Source organism: Alternaria infectoria (assembly GCF_024043175.1).
Source record: "Alternaria infectoria strain BMP 0036 chromosome Unknown scaffold_6, whole genome shotgun sequence".
Lineage (NCBI taxonomy): Eukaryota > Fungi > Ascomycota > Dothideomycetes > Pleosporales > Pleosporaceae > Alternaria > Alternaria infectoria.
In genome coordinates this window covers 627,718-650,101 of record NW_026250695.1, presented here as the reverse complement: position 1 = coordinate 650,101, position 22,384 = coordinate 627,718, and the positions used below count along the sequence as shown (strand labels likewise).

Genomic DNA, 22,384 nt, shown 5'->3' with positions numbered 1-22,384 from the left:
TGCATGATCTAGCCCCGGCCCCATGCGCCATCTGATAAGCCAACGCCCTTTCCTCTGACTTTCGGCCGGCGGTCCAATCACTCGGCGGGGGCGCAACGTGGGCGGCGCGGGAATGACGCGCCAAAAGTGCGTAGTTCCTTCCGATAATTAAGTCCTTGCGTCAAAGCTTCCCGTCGCCTTCGTCACCACTCGTGCCTGCCTATCACCCCAGAAAACAATGCCCAGTACGCCCTTTTTGCCCATCCAGCCCTCTGCCACCACCACCCTCACCGCCGAGAGGTAACACGCCGTTCCGCTGCCATCCCGATCACCGGCACCATGGCCACGGCCACCCAGCGAGCCGAGGAAGCGGACCCGAGCGGTGTGGGCGATGTGTCGCTCGGACAAAAGATGCTGTCGGCAGTGTCTGGCAGTGTCCTCACGTCGTTACTAGGTATGCAATATCTGCACATTTCTTCAACATGTGTCTTTCCGACTGCGTTGTTCTTATCCCGTCTGAACTCTGCACATCTGGGTACTCGCATCATGGAAGTCGATACTAACGCCCACCAGTCACACCCCTCGACGTCGTCCGCGTACGATTACAATCACAAGAAACTGTCCCGAGCACAGCGCCACGGCCACGCGGGTACAATGGCGCCACACTCACTCAATTCCGCGATCTGCCTCCGAACCTCGGCATATCGTCGTGCTGTAGAGAAGTCTTCTGGATGAACAACAAGGCACCCTTCTGTGTGGCGGGGCCTACCATGGCACCCATCAACCCTGCCGATTTGAGTTGTGCGGTAGAGGAGGTCGAACGGAAAACAATAAACAGCACATGGGATGGCCTACGCAAGATTGCACAGAACGAGGGACCGCGAACACTCTGGAGAGGACTGTCACCAACCCTGGTCATGGCTGTACCTGCAAACGTCATCTACTTCGCCGGATACGATTGGCTGCGGACAGCGCAAGCTTCGCCCCTACGACAAACCGTATCCGATGCGTACATACCATTAGTGGCAGGAGCGACTGCGCGGATACTTGCTGCGATAGCGGTAGGCCCGATCGAGATATTCCGAACGCGAATGCAGGCGGCCAACTCGACTGCCACCGCCGCCGGACACTTTCGAGACACAATGGACGGACTGAAAGACATGGTCGGCAACCAGGGAGTCTTCAGTCTATGGCGCGGCCTCACGTTGACCCTCTGGCGCGACGTACCCTTCTCGGCCTTCTACTGGTGGGGTTATGAAGCCACAAGAAATGTTCTGACCGACCAACGAGGACGGAGAGAGGCAAGAAACGACGGCTTCGAGTTCCGCATGGGCCGTGGTGAGGAGAGGGTACGACGAAGAAGCAGATCTCGGAGCCAGGAAAATCACAGAGATACACTAGTCGATAGCTTCATCGCTGGTGCTACGTCAGGAGCAGTCGCGGCCTTTGTCACCACACCATTCGACGTCGGAAAGACAAGACAACAAGTCGCGCGGCACATGGGCGAGACCGCTAAAGACATTGCGAACTCGACGCGGCCAGAAGACCAATCCATGCCACGATTCCTGATGCACATCTACCGCGAGCAAGGCATGCCAGGCTTGTTCAAGGGTTGGGCTGCCCGATGTCTCAAGATCGCACCGGCATGCGCCATCATGATCAGTTGTTACGAGTTTAGCAAGAAGATGGCCCTGGATATGAATGAACGACGAGAACGAGAACGACAGGACGCATAATCTGCCACACTTCACACCACCAAACCCGGTGCATTCGACACTTCGCACCGAGCACTCACATTTTTGGCTTCACATGTTTTATGATTATTGCATAGCGGCGCATTAGGAGCATGATGGTAAAACCCACTCACACTTGCATTGACGGCGTTTGATGCAGACATTGGGCGGTTGTTCTTTTTTTGAGCCGTTAAAATGGTCCACAGCGATACCAAAAGGAGATATCGAAGAGGCGCGCTGCAGGCTACATTAGTATCAAGATGAAGGGTTGGTTCGATCTCAACGCATTGTAGACTTCTGGGTCCAGCGAGTACGTTTTGCGCATGATATATGCAGCAATCCATAATGTAAAACACCCATTACCATTTACGTTAATTTTATCCTTTAGTAATGTCCCTGTTAAGATTCTCCAGGAATCCTAGGAACGCCTGCTGACACTGCTCCGCTTGAGTGACATAAATCTCATGTCCTGGGCCCTCGATAAGCACGAGCTTGCTTCCTTCGATCTTCTCCGCCAGGACTTTCATATCTTCGACTTTTACAGCAGCACTCTGCGTTGGCGATAAGATTAACGTCGGCACTGTGATCCTCCCTAACCAAGGCCTCGCGTCCAATGTCGATAGAAACTCCGCATATTGAGCCAAACCCTCACCATCACTAACAGCAATCTGTTCCAGATACCACGGAAGATACTGCGGATCCGTCACGGGGATAGTCCCCGGAATGCGCGACAACTCCTCTGCCCAACCCCGCGACCCAAGCTCCCTGCACGCCGTCGGCCAATCCTTCCTACCGAAAGCGAATAGCCGCAAAGCCACTGGAGGTAGATAAGTCGGTGTAGAGCAAACAGTCAAGCTCAGCAGCCTCTCTGGGTGTTTCGCCGCGAATATCTCGCCCAGAATGCCCCCTGTCGATTCACCGAGGAAATGCACTTTCTCGACATCAAGTTGATCAAGCGTATCGACAACCTCGCCTAATATCGTATCCAGGGTATAGCTATACTTTTCCGATTCTTGGGGATAGCTGGAGTATCCATGGCCTCGCAAGTCCCGTCGTATGACACGGTATTTGCGAGATAGAACGGGGATCCAGTGGTACCAGAAGGCGGCGTGGCGCCCGAAACCGTGTTGTATCAAGATTGTTTCTCTCGATTTCCATGGGTCGGTAAAGTCATTCAGGATGTAGTGGGTTCGTTGACCGGAAGGGTGGTGGATGAATGTTCGGCCGGAGGCGTCGCGTTCTAACGACATGGTGAGGATGGGGTGTTGGGTGTTGCGGCTTTCGAATCGTTTTGCCTTGAACACCTTTTACCGTCCAGGCATATTTGGTTGTTCACAACCTTTCGCTCATCCCCAATGCCGACCCGGTCTCACTAGCATCCTATTGTAGAATCCTGGGGTACAGCGGCTTGTGGGGCCCATGTTGCGGGGAAGCTGCAGGGTCCACGAATTACCTAGGTATACCCCAATTCTTGGAACTATGCATCCTCACGAACAGGAACGTTAAAGTTTGGAAAGTCTGAAGCTAAAGGTTATATTAACAGAAAAGTCACATTACAAGTTACTGTCTAGGTGCTTCGGGGTGGGCTTTCAAGTGGTTACCGATTTTCTCTACGTTGCTACAGCAAATACCTAAATGGCTATCCTCGACATTGTCCAGACGACATCGCAATCGTCTTTTATCGTTAAACTTGGGCTGATTGCCACAACACCATTACTTCTTCTCTTGACTATATACTTCATTGTCGTACCCAACGCCATCAAAGTAACAGAGTCCATGAGATAACCCGTCTCGTATCATCGCTAAATCTGACCGCAGGACCGAAGACGTCGACATCTCCCACCAGGTCCCAAGGGCCACCCATTCGTCGGATCCCTTTTCGAACTGGCAGACACCGAAGCCGTCCGCGAGAAAGCCATCGCCTGGCGCAAGCAGTACGGCCATGTATTCCACACCAAGATCGGCGGAACAGACTACATCTGGCTCTCCTCACCTCAAGCGGTGAAAGACCTCATGGATAAGAAATCCAACATCTACTCCTCGCGCGCTCCAGCCCCCATGGCTCAGGACGTTTTATCAGCGGGCCGCCGCCAACTCTTCATGCAATACGGGCCCAGGTGGCGCAGTATCCGCAAGCACAGCCATGCGCTCCTCAATTTAACAGCAAGCACGAACTATCAACCGGTGCAAGACTTTGAAAGCAAAGTCCTGCTGCAACAACTAATGCGCGACCCTGCTGACTTCATGTCCATCAACCGCCGCTACTCCGCGAGCGTCATCATGCAAGTCACATACGGCTACCGCATACCCAGCTGGGATGACCCGCTCATAAAACGTATCTACGGCGTCATCGACCGTTTTACTGTAAACACCGCACCCGGCGTGTGGGCTATTGATTCCTTTCCCGCGCTAGCCTCACTCCCACAATGGCTGTTCGGTAACTGGAGAGCACATGGGCAAAAGCTGTGTGAACAAGACAGCAAAGTGTACCTCGATCTGTGGAACAAGCTCAAAAAAGACACAGATGCTGGTGTCGCGAAAGACTGCTTCACGAAAACGTTCTATCTGAACGGGCCTGAGAAATCGGGGATCGATGATTTGGCTGCGGCGTATACGTGCGGTGGGCTTATTGAAGCGGGGTCTGAAACTACCGGGTCGACGCTGAACAACTTTGTGCTTTGTATGGCACTGTTTCCGGGAGCGCAGAAGAGGGCGCAGGAAGAGTTGGATCGGGTGGTTGGGCGGGATAGACTGCCAACGTGGGAGGATGAGGAGAAGCTGCCGTATGTGAGGAGTGTGATTAAGGAGGTGTTGAGGTGGAGGCCGGTGAATAAGTTTGGCATGCCACATGCGAGTAGTGAGGATGATTGGTATGAGGGGTGGTTTATTCCCAAGGGAAGTGTTGTTGTGCTGAACTGGTGGTACGCTTCTTACCCTTCCCCGTCGTCTTACTGAGTGCTGTTTGGCTAATTCTCATTGTAGGGCGATACACAACGATCCAACGCTCTGGTCTAACCCCACGGCTTTCGATCCATCTCGCTATCTAAACCACACCGCATCTGCGGCACACTACATGAACAGTCCCAATCCTTTAGAGCGCGATCACTTCACCTATGGCGCGGGGCGGCGTGGATGTCCTGGTGTCCATGTCGCCGAGCGCTCGCTCTTCATCAACGTATCGCGCGTACTTTGGGGGTTCAACCTCAACAAGAAGAAAGGGAAAGATGGAGGGGAGGTGGAAGTCAATACGAAGATGGAGCCAGGGTTTATGAGTGTACCAGAGCCGTTTGAATGCGATATCAGGCCGAGGAGTGAAGCGCATGCCAAGGTCATGAGGGAGGAGAGCGAGAAGGCAGAAAGGGAAGGACTCCATTATTGACGTGTTTAGTTTGCTGTTTGGAGAGATGATAGTTATAAGACAAGTTCCTTATTTATCAACTCGGCCATGACACATGATGATCTTGATCATCGTTACGTTGTCGTATTGATGGATAATCAAGATCATAATGTGTCATGGCCGAGTTGGTAAAGGAGAGATTGTGCCGGATCTAAAAGGTCGAGCCTACCAAAAGTTGAAGCTTCGATTGAAACAAGACTATTGCTAGTATCCCGCCCTCTTCGGGGGCTCCTTGTACCCCACATCCCAGATCTTATCACTCTCCAGGCCAATCCACCGCTGACTCTCATTCGGATAGTCAACCTGTTGTCTAAAGTAGATATTCTCCTGTGATAACTCCACCGCCTGGCCTGTCAAGTTATCGTCTGCGAGGAAAGCGTCCATGGCCTTGTTCACTGTCGACAAAGGTGTGATGTGCTCTTTGGGCCAGCGCGCCGCGACTTCTGGTGGACAGAGATTTGTGGGGATGAAGGCAGGGCAGATTGCGTTGACGGTGATGCCTTCTTTGACGAATACAGGGCCCGAGCCGCGGCATAGACCGATCACGCCGTATTTGCTGGCGGTGTATTGGGGGCATTGTGTCATGGCGCTGATGGTCTCGTTAGTCTCTTGAGTCTCTTCGAGCACTGAGAAGTGTGGGGAAAACGACTTACTATAACCCTGCTGCACTGCTCGTAGCAACAAACTTGCCCTTCCCTCCACCTGCCTCTTTACTTCTCCTGACATAATACTTGAACAGCCACAGTCCCTGGATGACGGCCTCAAGATTGACCTCCATAGTCTTCGTATTCAGCTTCTTAACCAAGCCGTCCTCATCCAGCTCCTCCTTCTCCATATCCTCAAAGATGTTCTGTCGGTCATCGATACCTGCATTGGCATGGCAGAAGTCCAGACGGTTGCCGCCCCATTCATACGCGCGTTTGAACAGCTGTGCTTGCGATTTGTAGGATGAGACGTCGACTTGATGGAATATGGCGTCAGGTCCAAGGGCACTGGCTACGCGCTCGCCGGACGAGGGATTGAGATCTGCGACGACAACTTTGAAGCCTTTGCTGTAGAGGTGGGTTGCGACTGCTTCGCCGATGCCGGAGCCGGCGCCTGTCACAATGGCTACGGGTTTCGACATGTCGATTTTGTGTGTCGTGCTTCACCAGAATTGAGATCTAAGGTGTTTACAAGAAGCAATCCGTAGGTTTGTAGGAAGGAAGCTACGATACGCCGTCACACAAGCGTGGTATGCCTTACTACACCATCGCTCTCGCATCTGTGCCGATCGGAAACATCGTCCCGGCTAGGCTGCGCGGCAAACATCGTCGTCGCTGTGGTTATGGGGCGTGGGGATGTGCTCGAAGACCCCACATGCTGCACGTCGGGAGTTGAGGCCAGAGCCGAGTTTACCCCGCACTAAACTGTATGGGGCGTGCGGGGGTGAAAGCGCTCGGTGGACACTCGCGAGCGACGTGCATGTTCGTTTTCGGTAAACTGATGCCGAGATGCATGAGAAGATATGAGATGAGCATCTACCACGCAACCTTTGCTACTGTCGTGACAGAACAAGTAGAGAACTCGGGTGCTCGACACGAGTGTGGCCGACCAGACCTTAGAAGCTCTCATTCGCTACTTCCCAGCGACGAACAAATCCCACGCCACACTGACCTCATCTAGATCGACAGCTCCTTCTTGTCTCAATGTCTCCAACCTGTCAACATCGCTAGAGTCGGGCCCATATATCTTAGTCTGACCCTCCGCCCAAGTACCACCAGGCCTCCCGTACGCAAAAGTCACAAAATCCTCCGCGACTCTCTTGGCCGTCATCTTTGCCTGATCAGGTATATGTTCATTGAAGTTCTGAAATAAGAACACTGCGTCCATCAGATGCACGCTCTTCCCCTTGAACATGCCGTCCCAGGGATTCGGCTCAGTAAAGAGATACGAGAAAACCCTCCTCTTGAAAGCGCGAGCATAGTACTGTGCCGGAAGCCTATATGCGATATCCGTTCCCAGTTCAATGATGGAAACCATGGCCTCCGCATCTGGAGTCGAAGGTGTGATCTTGTATTCAGATAACACGGCTTGAGCGACCGGGGATGAGAGGTTGCGGGAGAAGGATGTATGGATTGCGGATGCGATGCCAGGAAGGCGCGAACTCAGACCCATGAAATAGAAGACGTTTCCATCGTCTGCGCACGAGCCGATCAACAACTCCTCGCACCGAGTGTTGTTCAAGCTCTGGAATGTACCACTTGATAAGTTAGCGAATGAGGGCGCTTCGGGGATCATGTCACCATCCAGGTATGGAGCGAGTGGAATCTTGATTGGTATCTTCTGGACCAGGTCTTCGGGACTCATGGCAAGTAACTTCTGAATACGATCATGCGTGGAAGCGTCTTCGAGTCCCAGGGCTTGCAGAACAACCTTGTAAGACTTTTCGGCCACAGCGGGTGAGAGTGGTTTGAGCATGAGTGGTGTCCCAGACATGCTGATCCCACGTCTGAACAATGGTTCTTTGCAACTCAGATGATGCAATACGGAGGCTGTCTCACATTAGCACACTCGCAATCCACGTTGAGATAACGACTTGTAATAACATACCAGCACCGGCACTAACCCCGAATACGGTAACATTTTCTCCATCACCTCCAAAGCCACCGATGAACTTCTTCACCCACTTCAACGCACACCTCTGATCTCTTAGACTGTTGTTCCCCAGATACCCATCGCTTCTCAACTCCTCACTCGTCAGGTTCCCCGGTGCCCCCAGTCGGTAATTCACACTGACGACAACTATTGGCATGCCAATATCGGCGCTCATCTTAACAAGACGTGCAGGATCCCATTGCGGCCAAGAGTTTGCGCCCATAATGAGGCCGCCGCCGTGAATGAATACCATGACTGGCAGGGCACTGCCGGTTTCCGTGGGAAGAGACGGGACGGTGATGTTCAGATTGAGACACTCCGAGTGGGACATGGGAACTTCGGGTGCGGTGCCGACGGTGCATTGGATCAAGGTGGACTGCTCGAATGTGCAGAGGTCTGGTGCTGGGGCGCGTGGTCTGGTGTAGTTAGTATGCAGCCCTGCAGGATGGAAAGCAAGAGGGTAAATTACCCGTATCGTGTAGCATCGACGATTTTGTTGCCATACGAAGTGATGAGTTCGGGCGCTGCGAGCCAGTTCTTCACCTCGGCGTACTTGATTCCGAGATACCTCCTCAATCCATCTTCTTCTACGCCCACGAAAGACCCAAAAGTTGATTCCAGGATAGTTTCTCTCATACCGGCATTTGGAGACATTGCAGAAACCACGACGGTCTTGTCTACTCTGCCCTCCAGGACACCATCCTATTTATATGCACCTTCCTCATCCACGCACCGTCTCTTTACATTTCTATTATCCCTCATCCACCTAGCGTAATCCAATACAACAGACACGGCGTACCAACGCACTAACCCGCCAGGACCAAAGGAAGCGGGTTCTTAAGGCGGGCGTAATCCTTCACGCCAAATTGAGCGAAGCGCTCACGTGACGTCGGCCGAACTCCACGGAATCTGTATACTAAAACACTACGCTATGACCTTCGTCACGTGTGTTGTTGGTACTGTTGAGATTGCTGCCGCGTTCTACTCGGAAGAAACTTGATTATACCTGGTAATATGCAGAGATGGTGGTATTGATAGCGGACTAAGGATGCAAGATATGTTAGCGTAAACAATGCGCCGTGATGCCTGCATCGAAAAGAATACTTTGGTTTGGGTATTGCTTCCACTGAACTACTCCTTCGAAAGATATCCTATATGTCTTGTCACTATCGTCCACCACTCGATAAACTATGCCTTAACCTCAACGCTCTTAACAAGCTCCCCACCCAACCGCTTAATCTCATGCACAATACCCTCTCTATTCGCTTTAATCTCAACGTCATCCTTCTTGCCAGCCACGAGAACACTGTTCCATCCAGGCTTGACCTTCCAGCTCCTCTGCGCAGTGACAACCGGGTTCCACAGCCCGACGATCTTGTCCAGTGTCTCCGGGTCCCAGAACCAGAGCACGGCATCGCCGTAGATTTCTAGTAGGTCTTGTGCGAAGAGCTGCGGGAGCGGTGGTGCGGCCGGTGATGAGCTGGTCGTGGACTTCTGGAGGTCGAGGTTCTTGAATTTGGGAGTGGATTTGCTGGATTTGGTTTGCTTGAGCGTGTGTTTCGGGGAGATTATTATGGTGATGTCGAAGTCGGAGATACCGGGCGTGAAGAGTGCTTCGGGCGAGAATGTGTTCTGTGACTTAGCAACATCTTTGCTGTTGTTGATATGCTTCAGCAGACGGTCTTCGTCCGCTCGAACAGCCTGTGTAGCCGCCTTTGCCAACGCCGTTAAACGTGCAGCAACAACCTTTTCAGGCTTCGCTTTATCAGTCCAGGTTGTGCCCTCTTCGTCAAGGTTTGTTGCAGCAAAGAGCACAACGCGGTTCATGGCTGGATCTATGCGACGCCATGCTTCGAAGCGCGTCCGTAACCGGTCGAGATCTTCAGACTTCATGCCCTTAGATGTGGTGTCCTCCAAATCTGCGGGGTTTGCGGAGAACGTTGTCGAGAAGTCGACTATCAATGGGACATGTCTCCAGTCCCATCGGCTTATCCAAGACAAAGCTCGTAGGAAGCCAGTAGTTGCGGTCGTGGGTACAGGCCATGGGTGCGGCTGCAGGAATGTGCGGATGACGAGAAGCTCAATAAGCTCAGGCGAGAAGTGCGGAGCCAGAAGATGCGATGCGAACCACTTCTTCGTCAACCGTATGGCTGGCGAGAGGGCCAAGAAACGGGTACATAATGTCTGTAGTACCTGCGAATGCATAGGGGACTGAACAAACTCGCGCTTGTAGAGTGCCAGGGATGCAGCAGCGGATTCCCTTGATGGTCCATCCAATGACTTGTCCTTGATCTGGCGGTCGAATAGCGTAGGTTCACGGTCGTGGTAGATGCGGATACGGAATGTGAAGCCTGCAGCGACGGTAACATCGAGGAATGCTTGGTTCTGCGCTGGTTGTGACGGATTTTCCATGCCCACGCGAACAACATAGCCATTTTCAAGCTTAGATAGAAGCTCGGCTAGCCTGAGCAGGAAAGCGATCTTGGTCCGTTGTATGGCGCACAAATCGTCCGGCCAGCGACCAGAACCCTCGAATTGCAATACGACAGAGGCGGGAGTATGGCCTGCAGCAGGAACGTCAATAGACGCATATCGGAGTTGTGGGTCGGCGGCCCTCAAATGGCGAAGGCGAAGTGGGAGCTCTTCCAAATCTCGAATGTCCTTCTCCATAGCACTGAAAGCGTTCATGATGGGCAAGAATGGCGCGGTCCCAGATTGTCCTTGCATGCGACCAGCTGGTATGAGATGTCCGAACGAATCGCTCGAGAATTTGGCTGATTGCGCCACTTTCTCACCCACGTGTTTGCCAAGGATGTAGAGTACGATCTGTTCGATCACGGAAACAGATGCGTCTTTGACAGCCCAGACAACACTCTCAAGAATGCTGCCATCTTTGAAGCGCCTGAGCTCCGCCTTCTCGCCCCAGAATTTTCGGAATGCTGCAGCTTCCTGTTTGTTCTCAGCAGAAGGACCGTGGTCGACAGTGCGAGTGGCGTTGGCGGGATCAGTAGCGAAGTTGACAAGTATGCTTCTGCTTTGCTTCTCCTGGGGACGTCGCGAGGATATCGACCACGACTCTTCTTCGGGCATGGTAAATGACAAAGCCGAGATGCGGTCGGTAAGCGCGCGAGTCAGACTATTATGTACTTTCTTGCAAGTCTCGCTGACGCGTTGGTCATATTCCTCACCGGCGTTTTCGAGTCCAAGCGACGCAAGAGGTATCTCAAGTGTGGCATCGTAACGGTACTTCAACAACTCCGTCTTCAGAATGAATGCCGCGTCGAAGTGATCGAACACAGAGTCACTGAGCATATCTACGGTAGCTTTCGCTTCGGATCGTAGACGCGTGTAGGACCATGGTGTCATCTTGAACAGGATATTTTGTCCACGAGGGCCATCGAACACGACAGGCGCAGTCTCGGCCTTGGGTATGTTGATGTTTGTGGCTTGGAAGATGAACGGTTTCTTCGTGAGATCACCTCGGGACAAAAATTGCAACGTCGACTTGAACAGTTGATAACTGCTGAATCCTGAAGAGACAGATTGTGCGCCGGTGCCAGCGTTTGGCTGCAGTAGTATAGCCATGATCGCAGCCCATTCGAAGTTTCCGAAACCTCCTTTGCGAATCTGACTACCGAAGCCACGCTGCTTCAGCCAAACACGTCCAAGTATACAAGCATCCTTGAACGCATCAGCTCTTGAAGCGGTGCCGTGAAGAAGCTTGAGGTAGGCTGTGACATTGGCATCCGATTGTAGTGTGTTGTTGTAGAATGGCGTTGGAGTGAGTGTCTTGGTGGAAGCTTCGTCGTCGCTGCCTTTTGGTCGCACGCAGTTCGAGGTGGGCAGCAGTTTGTTTGACGGAAAGGTGTTCTCCGGTACCGCGACCAGGATGTTGATCTGGCACTTGGAGCTCGAGAAGTCGTCCGCGTCGCCGTTTCCGCTCGGTCGTACAACTAGGATAGGCTGAAGCTGATTGCCGTTCAGTAAGTCGAAGGATGATTGAAATTTGTGTTCCTTCGAAGCCTTGATGCCAGCAGCCAGGCACGCCAGATAGTACGAGCGCTTGTAAAAGTATCGGTGATTCAGGTAATCCTTGTCTGTGAACAGGCTCCTGGGCATTGTCACAACCAGATCAATTGACATCCCTTCGTCGTGTCGAGTCGCGGTTTTGAGCGGGTAACTGCCGGTCGCGTTGATGCTCGCAGGTCGTTCGTACTGCAGCTTGTACAGGGCGTCTTTGGGAGGGCGAGGACTGGGGAACGGCACCGCGACACCGGCTGATTTAAGCGCTTTCTCGGCTTCAGCAATCTACGGTTGATTAGCTTGTATTGACCCCATTCGAAGCATTCTTCACATACTGGCAATGGCTCGCGGCTGGGTATCTGCTCGATGATGGTCTTGAGGGTGCGCATCGCGTTCTCTGCGGGAGCTTCCTTCTTACCGTACTTCAGCTTGACCTGGTCGAGCAGCTCGTCGAGCTGAAGCTTGAACATGTTCGACTTGAAGGATTCCGCAGTGTATACGCCGTCTTGCAGGCTGGGCGCAGATCTCTTGGGCGGCTTGGACGCGCTCGTCGCTTTGCCGGCAGTCGTCTGCTTTCTGCTCTCGTGGACGTCCTCTTCTTCTTCAAAGTCGTTTGCTTCCTCCCCGCTCATATCCTCATCATCGTCGTCTTGGACCTCTTCTGCGCTGTCCATCTCCGCATCGCTGTGGTCGAGCGCATCCTCGGCATCGCTGCCATCCAGCGCGACTCCACCGTTGTCGCCGTCGAAATCGGCGAAACTTCCTTCGCTGCCGTCCTCCGAGTCGCTGTGCTCGAGCTTTCTGCGTTTTGTCGCGGGAGGTGCCATGGTGGTGGTTCGTGAGGTGTGAGCGCATGCGACGCGAAATTTCTCTGGAACTTTTGGGAGCGGAGGCTTATCGATAAGCAGGGATTAGTTATGGCGCGTTTACATCACACCCACCCCTCTTTGACAGCTCCACGAGCTCGTAACCTGGGCGCGCTTGCCACATGTACACCGGTGTACTTGCTGTGCATGCATCATGAGCTCTTGACACACATAATCGCGTTAGGCTCAAGCTTGTTCTGGTCTTTGATTATATGAGCATACCTCTGTCTAACTAAATCATCCCCATTCGTCTTGCTCCCCTAGTACTGCTTTCCACGGTGCCTCTTTCGACTAAGTTCAACCGCGTACGCGGACCTTCCCTCTTCTTCAAGCCCCAATCTGTAACTGCACAGAGTCAAGCTTTCAGCATGGCTTGGCGAAGCTCTGGGGCGACTAACGAAGCTCTAATTACCAACCTTGTAAAGAACAAGCTGATCCGGTCTGACCGTGTTAAAGATGCCATGTTACGGGTAGGGCTGCGAATGTTTGATGAGCCAACATGTTCAAGTATGATAACAGTCGCTAGGTTGATCGCGCGCACTTTGCCCCAGCCAAACCGTACGATGACTCTCCTCAACCCCTAGGGCACAAGGCCACCATCTCCGCACCACACATGCATGCTTCAGCGTGCGAGTCACTCCTCGACTATCTCGAACCCGGGGCCAAAGTCCTGGATGTCGGTTCTGGCTCGGGCTACCTCACAGCTGTCCTCGCCAACCTCGTTGCGCCCAACGGCACGGTTATTGGCATCGACCACATCCAGCCGTTGAACGACATGGCGAACGCGAATATGGGCAAGTCAGAAGATGGGCGGAAGATGTTGGAGTCGGGACAAATCAAGTTTGTGACTGGTGACGGGCGAGAAGGATGGGCCGAGGGCGCGCCGTACGATGCTATTCATGTTGGGGCTGCAGCAGCTGTGCACCACAAGGCGTTGACCGATCAGCTGAAAGCTCCGGGCCGGCTCTTCGTTCCGGTCGCGGAAGGCGGGACGCAGCATATCTATGTCATCGACAAGAACAAGGACGGAAGTCTCGAGCGGCAAAAGTTGTATGGTGTGCAGTATGTGCCGCTGACGGACGCGCCCGTGTAGGCGGAGATGAGATTCGAAGGGTAGCGTAGTCTCTATAGCCGTCTTGTATCACTACCGTCCTACCAGCCCCTCGAACAACTCATCCCGTCTCCTCCGTAGTTCGTCAAGCCTAACATCCAGTTTGCCCACCTCTTTCCTGGCCGCCTCTTTGTCCGCAGGCAAGCCACCGAATTCTGCGACCTGCTTCTCCAAGCCTTCTACGCGTTCTCGAAGCTCATCAAGAGCCTTCTGCTGCTCCAGCATGTCGGTTATAGCCTCGGCAGATCCAACGTTCTTGGACCCCGGCGTCATGTTGCGCGATTGCGACGACTGGAGGGACGAGAGCTTGTCTTCGTGTTCGCGGATCTTGGTGCGTAGGTGCTTAACCTGACGCGTTTGCTCGGTCGTCTGGCGCTGGAGGTTGGACGGCGTTGCGAAGGCGGGGTTCGTTTGGAGCTCGTGGAGCTGGGTTCGAAGGAGAGCTTGCTGCTTGTCCAGGTAGCTCTGTAGCGTGTGGATGTGCTGCAGCTGGTTCGTGAGGTTCTGCGAGGCGGTCGTGTGCTGTATGAGAGCGTGCGCGATGCTCTCGGGGTTGGCGGTCGGTAGGTTGAGAGCCACAGCTGTGGATGCGAGTGCATCGAGCGCTTGCTCGCCTTCGGGGGTAAGGCTCGCTTGCAGCCTGGACAGGATGCGTTCGTCGACTTCGTTCCTTGGGACCTACCGTTGTGAGCAGGGTGCTCGGTGCGCGGCAGCTGATGCGGACCTGCAGTTCTCATACCTCGTCCAGCTCCTTCAATGCCTCCCTCTCCAGGCGCTCCATGACGGTCCTCTCCTCGTCGGCGCGCTCATTTGCCATGGACAGCTCGCGGAGGACCTTGAGCGTCTCCTCGTTGCGCTCGAACGTCGGCACCGTGCGCCCGGCATACTTGTACGACAGCCATGAGTCGATGTGCGCCCAGTCCTGGGCTTGTGCGCGCTGCTGACGCGCTTTGGAGGGCGAGAAGAGGTCGGAAGGGGTGAGGTTGTCCATGGTCGTGCTCGCGGTGCTCAGGTGTCTGGCTATCGAGAGCTAGGCTGAACCCTTACAGAAGAAAGCAACGCCAAAGTGGGGCCAGTGCGAACGTGAACGGGCTCAGATGCCCCAGTCGAGGGTGCATATGTGGATGCGCTGACGTTCCGGACTGACACCGCGATGCGGAGGAAGTGACGCTGCATTATCGATAACCTTAAATTTCCTACCCAAGTGCCGAAGTCGGAGCTAATCGGCTTTTGGAATAAGCCATGGTGCAATTGGGGAGTCATTGCGCCATTACATCTCATTTACCTGCCCCGTTACTGGTGTCTTCGCTATTCTCTAGTCCTGCCTTACCACATTTTTTCTCGGTCGTGCTTGCAACATGTCGCCCATGGCCCTGGAAAACGATGTAGAAGTCGGAGAGAGTCTGCCGCCGGCAACTGAGCACGTGCGTCCAACTTCACTCTTGACTACCACACCATAGGCTGATAAGAGGCAGGCCGTTAGTGTGTCACTGCCGACATGGCGGGCAAACGTTGGATATGAAGAGGGTGAAGAATGGGTCATCAGCAAAATGAAGACTGGCTACCCTAGGTACTGTGTGGCGAGACAGATGGCGAACGTATACTAACCACGACAAGATTCTTCATACATAAGATCATACAAGCCTTTGCGGCTGCAATCGTCGAGAAGCATGGGAAAGAGGGAGAAAGTGCAATGCTATTCCCCACAAACACCACGGCATCAAGGTGTCAAGACTTCTTCTTGCGACAAGCACCAGACCTGGATGCGTCACAAGTTCGGATTCTGGATTTCGTACCGGCAGCTGAAAGAGCTCGCTCTGACGAATTGCAAATTATCTCACCGAGAGTATCAGCCGTCCTCTTCCCAAAAGATCGCTTCAGCATCGCAAAGACATTTTGGCAGCACTCCGGAGATGGTGTCTCAAGTCGTAGAGCAGAGTATTGCTCTCAGCTCTTCAAGGAGGGCATTTTGGTAGAGGCTTCCACTGTCAACCAGCCAGCAAGAGTGTGCAAAGGACCCAGACGGTATCAGAAGCAGACGTCGATTGACCTGGGCGCTTCGGACACATCCACCAACGGCAACGGAGAAGTGCAAGATCCTTCGCAGTTCGTCGAAGAAAGATTCGGACGCAACTTGGATCTCTCAAAAACCAAGAATGCAAAGTTGGCCATTCGAAGGCGCATTGCAGGTTCATTAACAGCGGACGTCAGCTTGACGGAAGCAATGACCCTGGATCATGACGCGGCAAGGAAGAGGCCAGTAGCAGGCTTCTCCGAAGATGACGTCTATCTGTACCCCACGGGAATGAGCTCCATCTTCAACGCTCACAGGAATCTACTCAGAGCAAAGGGCTCAAAGAGGGCCATCGTCTATGGGTAAGCTTTTCAGTCTCCGCGTCTGTACCACTCTAATAGCTTCAGCTTCCCATACATCGACACCTTGAAAATCACCGAGAAGTTTGGTCCCGGCTCACAGTTCTACGGCTTCGGCTCATCAGAAGAGCTGGACGACCTCGAGCAACGATTAGAAGGTGGCGAGAGATTCGTCGCCCTCTTCACCGAGTTCCCTGGAAACCCGTTACTCAGATCCCCGGACCTAGAGCGCATACGCAAACTAGCCGACAAGTACGACTTCTGCGTAGTCGTAGATGAGACGATTGGCAACTTCATCAATGTCAATGTTTTGCAGTATGCGGACGTTGTCGTCAGCAGTCTGACCAAGGTGTTCAGCGGAGACAGCAATGTCATGGGTGGAGGGTGAGCATCAATCCTGGCCACTGACGAAAGACACGCACTAACATGGAATGTACAGACTGGTGCTCAACCCCAAAGCAAAGAATTACGCCCTCCTCAAGCGCACATGGGAAGAAGACTACGAAGACAACCACTGGGCCGAAGACAGCATTTTCCTCGAGCGCAACAGCCGTGACTTCGTCTCAAGAATCGATCGTATCGGTACCAACGCCGAAGCCATCTGCGACGTACTCAGCGCACATCCTCGCGGTACGTATCTTTTCCACACCTGATCTCTTTCAACCAGCACCCATCTAACACAACCTCCAGTCAAACAAGTAAACTACCCCAAAACCTCACCAACGCGCCCCTTCTATGAGAAATGCCGCAACCCGTCCGGTGGCTACGGCGGCCTCCTCTCCGCCACCTTCTACACAAAAGCCGACGCCATCGCCTTCTTTGACAACCTCGATACAGTGAAAGGACCTAGTCTGGGTACAAACTTTACACTCAGCTCGCCGTATGTCATTTTGGCGCATTATGGCGAGTTGGATTGGTGTGCGAAATGGGGCGTGGAAGCGGATTTGATTCGTTTTAGTGTTGGGTTGGAGGAGACAAGCAAGTTGGTCGAGACGTTTAAGAGGGCGTTGGATGCGATTCCTGCTGCAGAGTAGTATTTGCGTTTGGAAGCCGTTATCATTGTGCGAGTAACAATGCAAATTGATACGACATGGCATACTCTGCATTTCGAGGCATTGGCTGCATTCGTGGTCTTAATCTGCTTACCTCGGCGGTTCCTTCCAGTCTGGGCAGTAACGTGTAGTTCTCTCCTTATTTCGCTTCTTCTGGCAGCGACGAACATGAAACGCAAGGTCGTTCCTTCCGACTTCCACCTCCTTTACAGATCCGCGAGCGACGAAGCAGCAGCATTCGCTGCTCACGAGGGATGGTGGTGTACATTGAGAGCATCATTCACTTCTTGATCAGCCAGTGGATATTATGTGTCATCACCAGTGTGGGCTACGCGTTGACATGACATAGCTGGTGGTAAGATCAACGCATCTGCTACCGGGGTTGACTCTCGCATTGATGTGTTCGATCTGCGCGGACGATTCCGTGCACTTCAGATCTAGACTGATTGACGGTTTGCATGACATTATCCAAGCATCGATCGACAATTGCAGTGTGGGTATGCAGATTCTATCTTGTTGCGAGCGTCATACTGCGCTGCTCCACAGTGAAATCCGATGAGAGATATCGGCTGAGGCATTGAGTGTCGTGGGTTCCAATTTCAGTGTACGTTTTTCGCGTGAGCGATCAGTCGTCGAAGTATCGTCATGATGCCACTAGTCGAGGGAATCTGATCTTGTTCATTCAAGATGAATACAAAGTGTCCGACAAGAATGTTCGATGGTGTGTCACCAAGGCAGAAACACGTCATGATGGGCTGATGACAAAGGATTGGATGTACGATATCGCGGTCATCTCTGCCGTTGATGGAGAGCGCAGTTGCAACGAGTCAGCAGTAAATCCGTGTATTCTTGATGGAAACCAGTTTGGGTGTAGCCCCTCCCACCCCATCTGTGACGTTGCAATAGTGATCGCCACAAAGATTACCCATAACACTCACGCCTGCTTAGGCGTGTTCTGCGGCACACACTTTTTCATCCTTAGGGCCCTGGTGTAACCGAAGTATCGTCACCCTTGACTTCCTCCCGTATGGGTACCTGTGGGCCCGGCGCTCATGTCGCAAACACTGGTCGTTGTAGTCCACGTGCATTCATTGGTTCGCAAAACCTGCCTGAGCTTTTGCTCGACGGTAGGGCAAACCGTGTACCTATCCTGAGGCTCTGGGGGTCTGGGGCGGATGGACGCTTCCGACAGCCCGAAGTGAAGCGCAGTGCGGTGGGCCTAAGAGGGCTGTGATTTGACGTACTCATTTGCGAAAGCGAGATCTGATATAGACTAATTTTGGGAATTGAATGAAATTTCTGAAGGATAGCTGTTCGTTGCTAAGATCATGTTGAAGTATGATGAAAGTGACATGTCACACGTCTGTGTGGGTACCTATACAACTGTTGTGTTAACGGTTCATCAACACATCCGCCAGGTGTTGCTACTACTAGTTGTTGCAAATGCGTAGACTGTTCTATCCCAGCAACTCAAGAGTGCAGGCGGGTCCCCCCCGCTTGTAGAAGTATGGGTGAATAAGTTACTTGTCACTGGCGCTGCGAACCTGCGAGGAATCCATATCGCTTAAAGACGCCCCATGGGTCGCTATAGGCTCCATGGTAGGGAAGCTATGATCTCCAAAGTTGAACATAGTGTGACCCATTAGGTGTAGGAGGCATCGTATGAGGAATGTGACAACTGTGATTGTAGTGCGATAACGGTAGTGCGGAGACTACAGCCCCTGCGCCCGGCCAGGGCGATCCTAGATCATCCTGGTTTCGCATGAACATCCAAGATTCGCTCCGTGCCATGGCAGGTGCATCGTACCATCTGATCATTAGGCGTGCCAGCGGCTAGAAGTTATACGTTGATATAGTTGCATCCAGGGCTGAGCCTCAGGTGGCGGGGCGTTAGGACTCAGGTCGCCGTCATGTGGTCGCCGTTGTGTTAACGCCGAACAACAACGAAGATGTCGGCGAGTAGGGTGCGGCTCAGCAATGTCTTCGTTCCATAAGCGGCTATCTCGTGTATTGAGGCCAATGTTCAGTGGTACGAGCGCTCAACTGAGGTGATGGGCCTGCATGGATGCCAGAGCTAGGATGAAGCCGAACAGTTCCAAGGTCGCTGCCGGCGCCGGCAGGCATCTTTTGCGCGGTCGCGGATGGACGAAGTCGGCTTAAGTCGACCCCGACGCAGTGGATCCACGCACAATTGACCCGCTTCGAAGTCGAGAACGGACGGGATCTGATTTGTGTTTTTAATGAGAGGCTGTTCAGGAGGGAAGCGTAGAGTCGCAATTGGAGAAGCGACGCATGGCTGCGACCAATCAATGAAACCTTGGCACTCGTAGTAGCGGCTACGACTTCCTTCAGACAGTAGCTGTGCTCGCATTCATTGCTTTGGCCGCAGTTCTGAGGAGCCGAACTCCAGTCTCCACAACTACATCAAGAGTCGAGCTGTTCGTAATGTGGGCCCGCGATGTCTACCGTGAACGGCGGCACCGCGTGCCCCTCCGAAACGCGCGGACACCTCAGCATCCCACCTTGGCTTCAGTCACACTCCTTCGAACTCGCGTACAGAAAGCCACACAACTTCTTCTCGAGCTTCGAGATGGATTCCAGAAGTTCCGACAGCGTAGGCCGCCTTATTCTCGTCGTTCACATTAACGGCAGCGCTTCCGAAAGACAACGGGCCGCTTAGGCAGTGCCCAGCACGTGCTCGGGCAACACTGCAGCGAGCCAAAATTAGAACCGCTCAATGAGCTGTGCACCGGCAGAGCATGACACGCGATTTGGGACGAACAGCATACTCTCGTGGCTCTCGTGGCAGTGCCAGTAATATTCGAGATGAAGCTGGGCTTACGCCACTCCTCTTTCGACTGCATGTTACCCGACAACACCCACATTCTGTCTATCGTGCGTTATTGCGACCCACCCGCGGCTAACGTAGAGGGATCTGACAGGTCATTCCTTATACCAGACTCAACGCGGCATGGCTCCTCGTCACAGGCGCGGGATCGTGAGCGCCACCAACCCTCTGCTTGGTGAATGAGGCATCCATCCACGCCAGTATTCGTGGCTTCGCCAACACTACTTGCGGCGATGGCATCACTCGCTAATTGACAGGGGCTGGCTTCCGGACAAGTAGTGGGGGTTATGGCGAAGACATCGTCGGCAGACTAACAGGCATACCTGCTTTCATCCATCCTAGACAGAGTCGCGCAATTCTCGCTGGTGCGTGGGTACCCCGGCCCAGACCTGCCAGGCACCCATCGCGGGTGCACGTCCTGTGGCTAGTCAACGGTCGGAGGGCTTGGGTTCGATACCAGGATACGGATCCTTCGAGGCTCCAACCAGTCCGCAGCCGCAAAGCCGGCTCTGTTGCTGTTGGATCATGAAGCTCAGATGCTCTGTTCCTGTGCGTCCAGTTTCCCCCATGTAGGGCGCAGACCATCAAATGTCAAGGTTTGATACGTGATTCTGCCTCGCAGTCAAGTCGCCATAAGGCTGGTATAATTCCTCCCGACGGGCCGTACTCAGGAACGCAAACGTACGTCAACCCCACTGGTACCTTCCGCATCAAATGTTGCCTTTCCATTATTGAACATGACCGATCGGTCTCCCAAACCACATCAACCCAAGACGACGACCATCTCACGAAGACTTAGGGACCGTGCCGACCAGAACCTATCTGTTCAGCCACCAGAAATTCCACAAATAAGAGGAGCTCGCTCCCACCGTGCCGCAAACTTGCAAACGCCCCGCCACAATCCCATTGATTATCAGACGCCCGGGTCGCACCCACTTTCGCTAGCCTGGAATACTTCACACGTTCTCGAAGACATTCCACCTGACAGCTCCTTCCATTTATTGACCTCTCATCGAGATACGTCTCCCGACTCGTCTCTTGCGCAAACAGCATATTCTGCACACCACGAGCCACTCCAAGACTCCAACCCAGGACTTGCGCATAGCGTTAGCCCACAGTCGCTGCGCACTCCGCACAGCCAGCCCAGCCGAGCGCTGACCTTCTTCCCATCGCCATTAACGTCTGTTTCTGGTAACCACAACCTCGAGCTACAACTGCCGGTTGACGTCGGACAGTCGGACGATTCGTTCTTGGAACTGCAAGATATGAGGTATATCACTCTATCAGCCCTCAAGAATTGAGCCTGTTCTAATATCGACAGCACCTTGGGCTTCATGATGCCATCTTCGCAGTACGGAATGGGCCACTACGGCTCTCCACAGACGTCTTACTCGTCGGGCTACCCACCTCTTCAGTCTTACGCAGAACCAAGATCATCAGCGTCAAATCCATACAGCTCATCCTATGCTTCGAGTCCGCTGCCCAATGACAGCCAGCAAAGACGATCCGATCAACATAACATTCTACCGCCTTATCAGCCTCAGAATCCATCTCTTCCACGTAGCCCCTACCAACAGCACCAGCCCGTTGATTCGATGCGAGGACATGCATCTCCGATGTCTTCTACGGCCCATTCCTACTCCTATTCGGCCCCGCACAATAGTGTTCCGAGCCAGTCGATGGGAAGCAACTCTTACTCGCCGTAAGTCAAATTAAGCGCCTAGCAAAGCTTTCCACTGATTGAAGAAAGTCCACAGCCGTACCCTCCAACTACTTATGGTACTAGCGATTATCACCACCCACTGCCGACTATGTACCCTCCAAGTTCTACGACACCTGCCGCGTATCCATCGTACGAGTCTTCGCAGAGTGGCCCGCCGGCTGGTGGTCCAGTACCTGCGCTATCTTCATCTCCAAGTACGCAGGGCAGTGCAATGCAGCCACGTGTTGTGAACTCTAGACCGAAGCCCCAATGCTGGGAGCATGGGTGTAACGGACGGCAGTTCTCTACGTTCAGTAACCTTTTACGACATCAACGAGAGAAGTCAGGGACCGCCTCGAAAAGCTCATGCCCTAGGTGTGGAGCCGAATTCACGCGGACTACTGCAAGAAACGGGCACATGGCGCACGATAAGTGCAAGCCAAGAAGAGCGTCTGAAACGAGTGGGTAGATGAATCCTGTATCTCATCGCTCGATCGATCTAGAACTATCCAGTTCAAGGACAACCAAAGAAGGTGCTGGTTGAACTAAGTGTAATACCCGAGCACCAAGTGTCACGGTCTGGCTAAAGACATTAGGCTTCGCCTCGATATCGTGCAGCATCGACACGCACAGGTGGAAGCATGCCAGCTGGCGACCATACCA

General features: G+C 53.3%; 9 protein-coding genes across 9 annotated transcripts; 4 read left to right on the top strand and 5 right to left on the bottom strand.

Annotated features, from left to right (window-relative positions):
- Positions 1-318: 318 nt before the first annotated feature.
- On the top strand, positions 319-1,715 carry J4E92_004520 (uncharacterized protein; the record flags this gene model as incomplete). Its single annotated transcript, XM_051495910.1, has 2 exons — positions 319-433; positions 553-1,715. 2 exons carry the CDS (start codon positions 319-321, stop codon positions 1,713-1,715), a joined length of 1,278 nt encoding a protein of 425 aa, XP_051353750.1.
- Positions 1,716-2,089: 374 nt separating this feature from the next.
- On the bottom strand, positions 2,090-2,962 carry J4E92_004519 (uncharacterized protein; the record flags this gene model as incomplete). The annotated part of the gene is made up of 1 exon (XM_051495909.1): positions 2,090-2,962. The coding sequence occupies one exon, from the start codon at positions 2,960-2,962 to the stop codon at positions 2,090-2,092; it is 873 nt and encodes a 290-aa protein (XP_051353749.1).
- Positions 2,963-3,347: 385 nt separating this feature from the next.
- J4E92_004518 (uncharacterized protein) lies at positions 3,348-5,091 on the top strand (the record flags this gene model as incomplete). Its single annotated transcript, XM_051495908.1, has 3 exons — positions 3,348-3,476; positions 3,531-4,633; positions 4,695-5,091. The coding sequence occupies 3 exons, from the start codon at positions 3,348-3,350 to the stop codon at positions 5,089-5,091; spliced, it is 1,629 nt and encodes a 542-aa protein (XP_051353748.1).
- A 222-nt stretch (positions 5,092-5,313) lies between these two features.
- On the bottom strand, positions 5,314-6,235 carry J4E92_004517 (uncharacterized protein; the record flags this gene model as incomplete). The annotated part of the gene is made up of 2 exons (XM_051495907.1): positions 5,314-5,698; positions 5,763-6,235. The coding sequence occupies 2 exons, from the start codon at positions 6,233-6,235 to the stop codon at positions 5,314-5,316; spliced, it is 858 nt and encodes a 285-aa protein (XP_051353747.1).
- A 491-nt stretch (positions 6,236-6,726) lies between these two features.
- Positions 6,727-8,382, bottom strand: J4E92_004516 (uncharacterized protein; the record flags this gene model as incomplete). The annotated part of the gene is made up of 3 exons (XM_051495906.1): positions 6,727-7,643; positions 7,702-8,162; positions 8,216-8,382. The coding sequence occupies 3 exons, from the start codon at positions 8,380-8,382 to the stop codon at positions 6,727-6,729; spliced, it is 1,545 nt and encodes a 514-aa protein (XP_051353746.1).
- A 552-nt stretch (positions 8,383-8,934) lies between these two features.
- On the bottom strand, positions 8,935-12,596 carry J4E92_004515 (uncharacterized protein; the record flags this gene model as incomplete). The annotated part of the gene is made up of 2 exons (XM_051495905.1): positions 8,935-12,054; positions 12,105-12,596. The coding sequence occupies 2 exons, from the start codon at positions 12,594-12,596 to the stop codon at positions 8,935-8,937; spliced, it is 3,612 nt and encodes a 1,203-aa protein (XP_051353745.1).
- A 407-nt stretch (positions 12,597-13,003) lies between these two features.
- Positions 13,004-13,728, top strand: J4E92_004514 (uncharacterized protein; the record flags this gene model as incomplete). Its single annotated transcript, XM_051495904.1, has 2 exons — positions 13,004-13,105; positions 13,162-13,728. 2 exons carry the CDS (start codon positions 13,004-13,006, stop codon positions 13,726-13,728), a joined length of 669 nt encoding a protein of 222 aa, XP_051353744.1.
- A 51-nt stretch (positions 13,729-13,779) lies between these two features.
- J4E92_004513 (uncharacterized protein) lies at positions 13,780-14,737 on the bottom strand (the record flags this gene model as incomplete). The annotated part of the gene is made up of 2 exons (XM_051495903.1): positions 13,780-14,424; positions 14,486-14,737. The coding sequence occupies 2 exons, from the start codon at positions 14,735-14,737 to the stop codon at positions 13,780-13,782; spliced, it is 897 nt and encodes a 298-aa protein (XP_051353743.1).
- Positions 14,738-15,104: 367 nt separating this feature from the next.
- On the top strand, positions 15,105-17,153 carry J4E92_004512 (uncharacterized protein; the record flags this gene model as incomplete). Its single annotated transcript, XM_051495902.1, has 6 exons — positions 15,105-15,170; positions 15,222-15,316; positions 15,364-16,122; positions 16,168-16,503; positions 16,559-16,749; positions 16,810-17,153. The coding sequence occupies 6 exons, from the start codon at positions 15,105-15,107 to the stop codon at positions 17,151-17,153; spliced, it is 1,791 nt and encodes a 596-aa protein (XP_051353742.1).
- Positions 17,154-22,384: the final 5,231 nt, after the last annotated feature.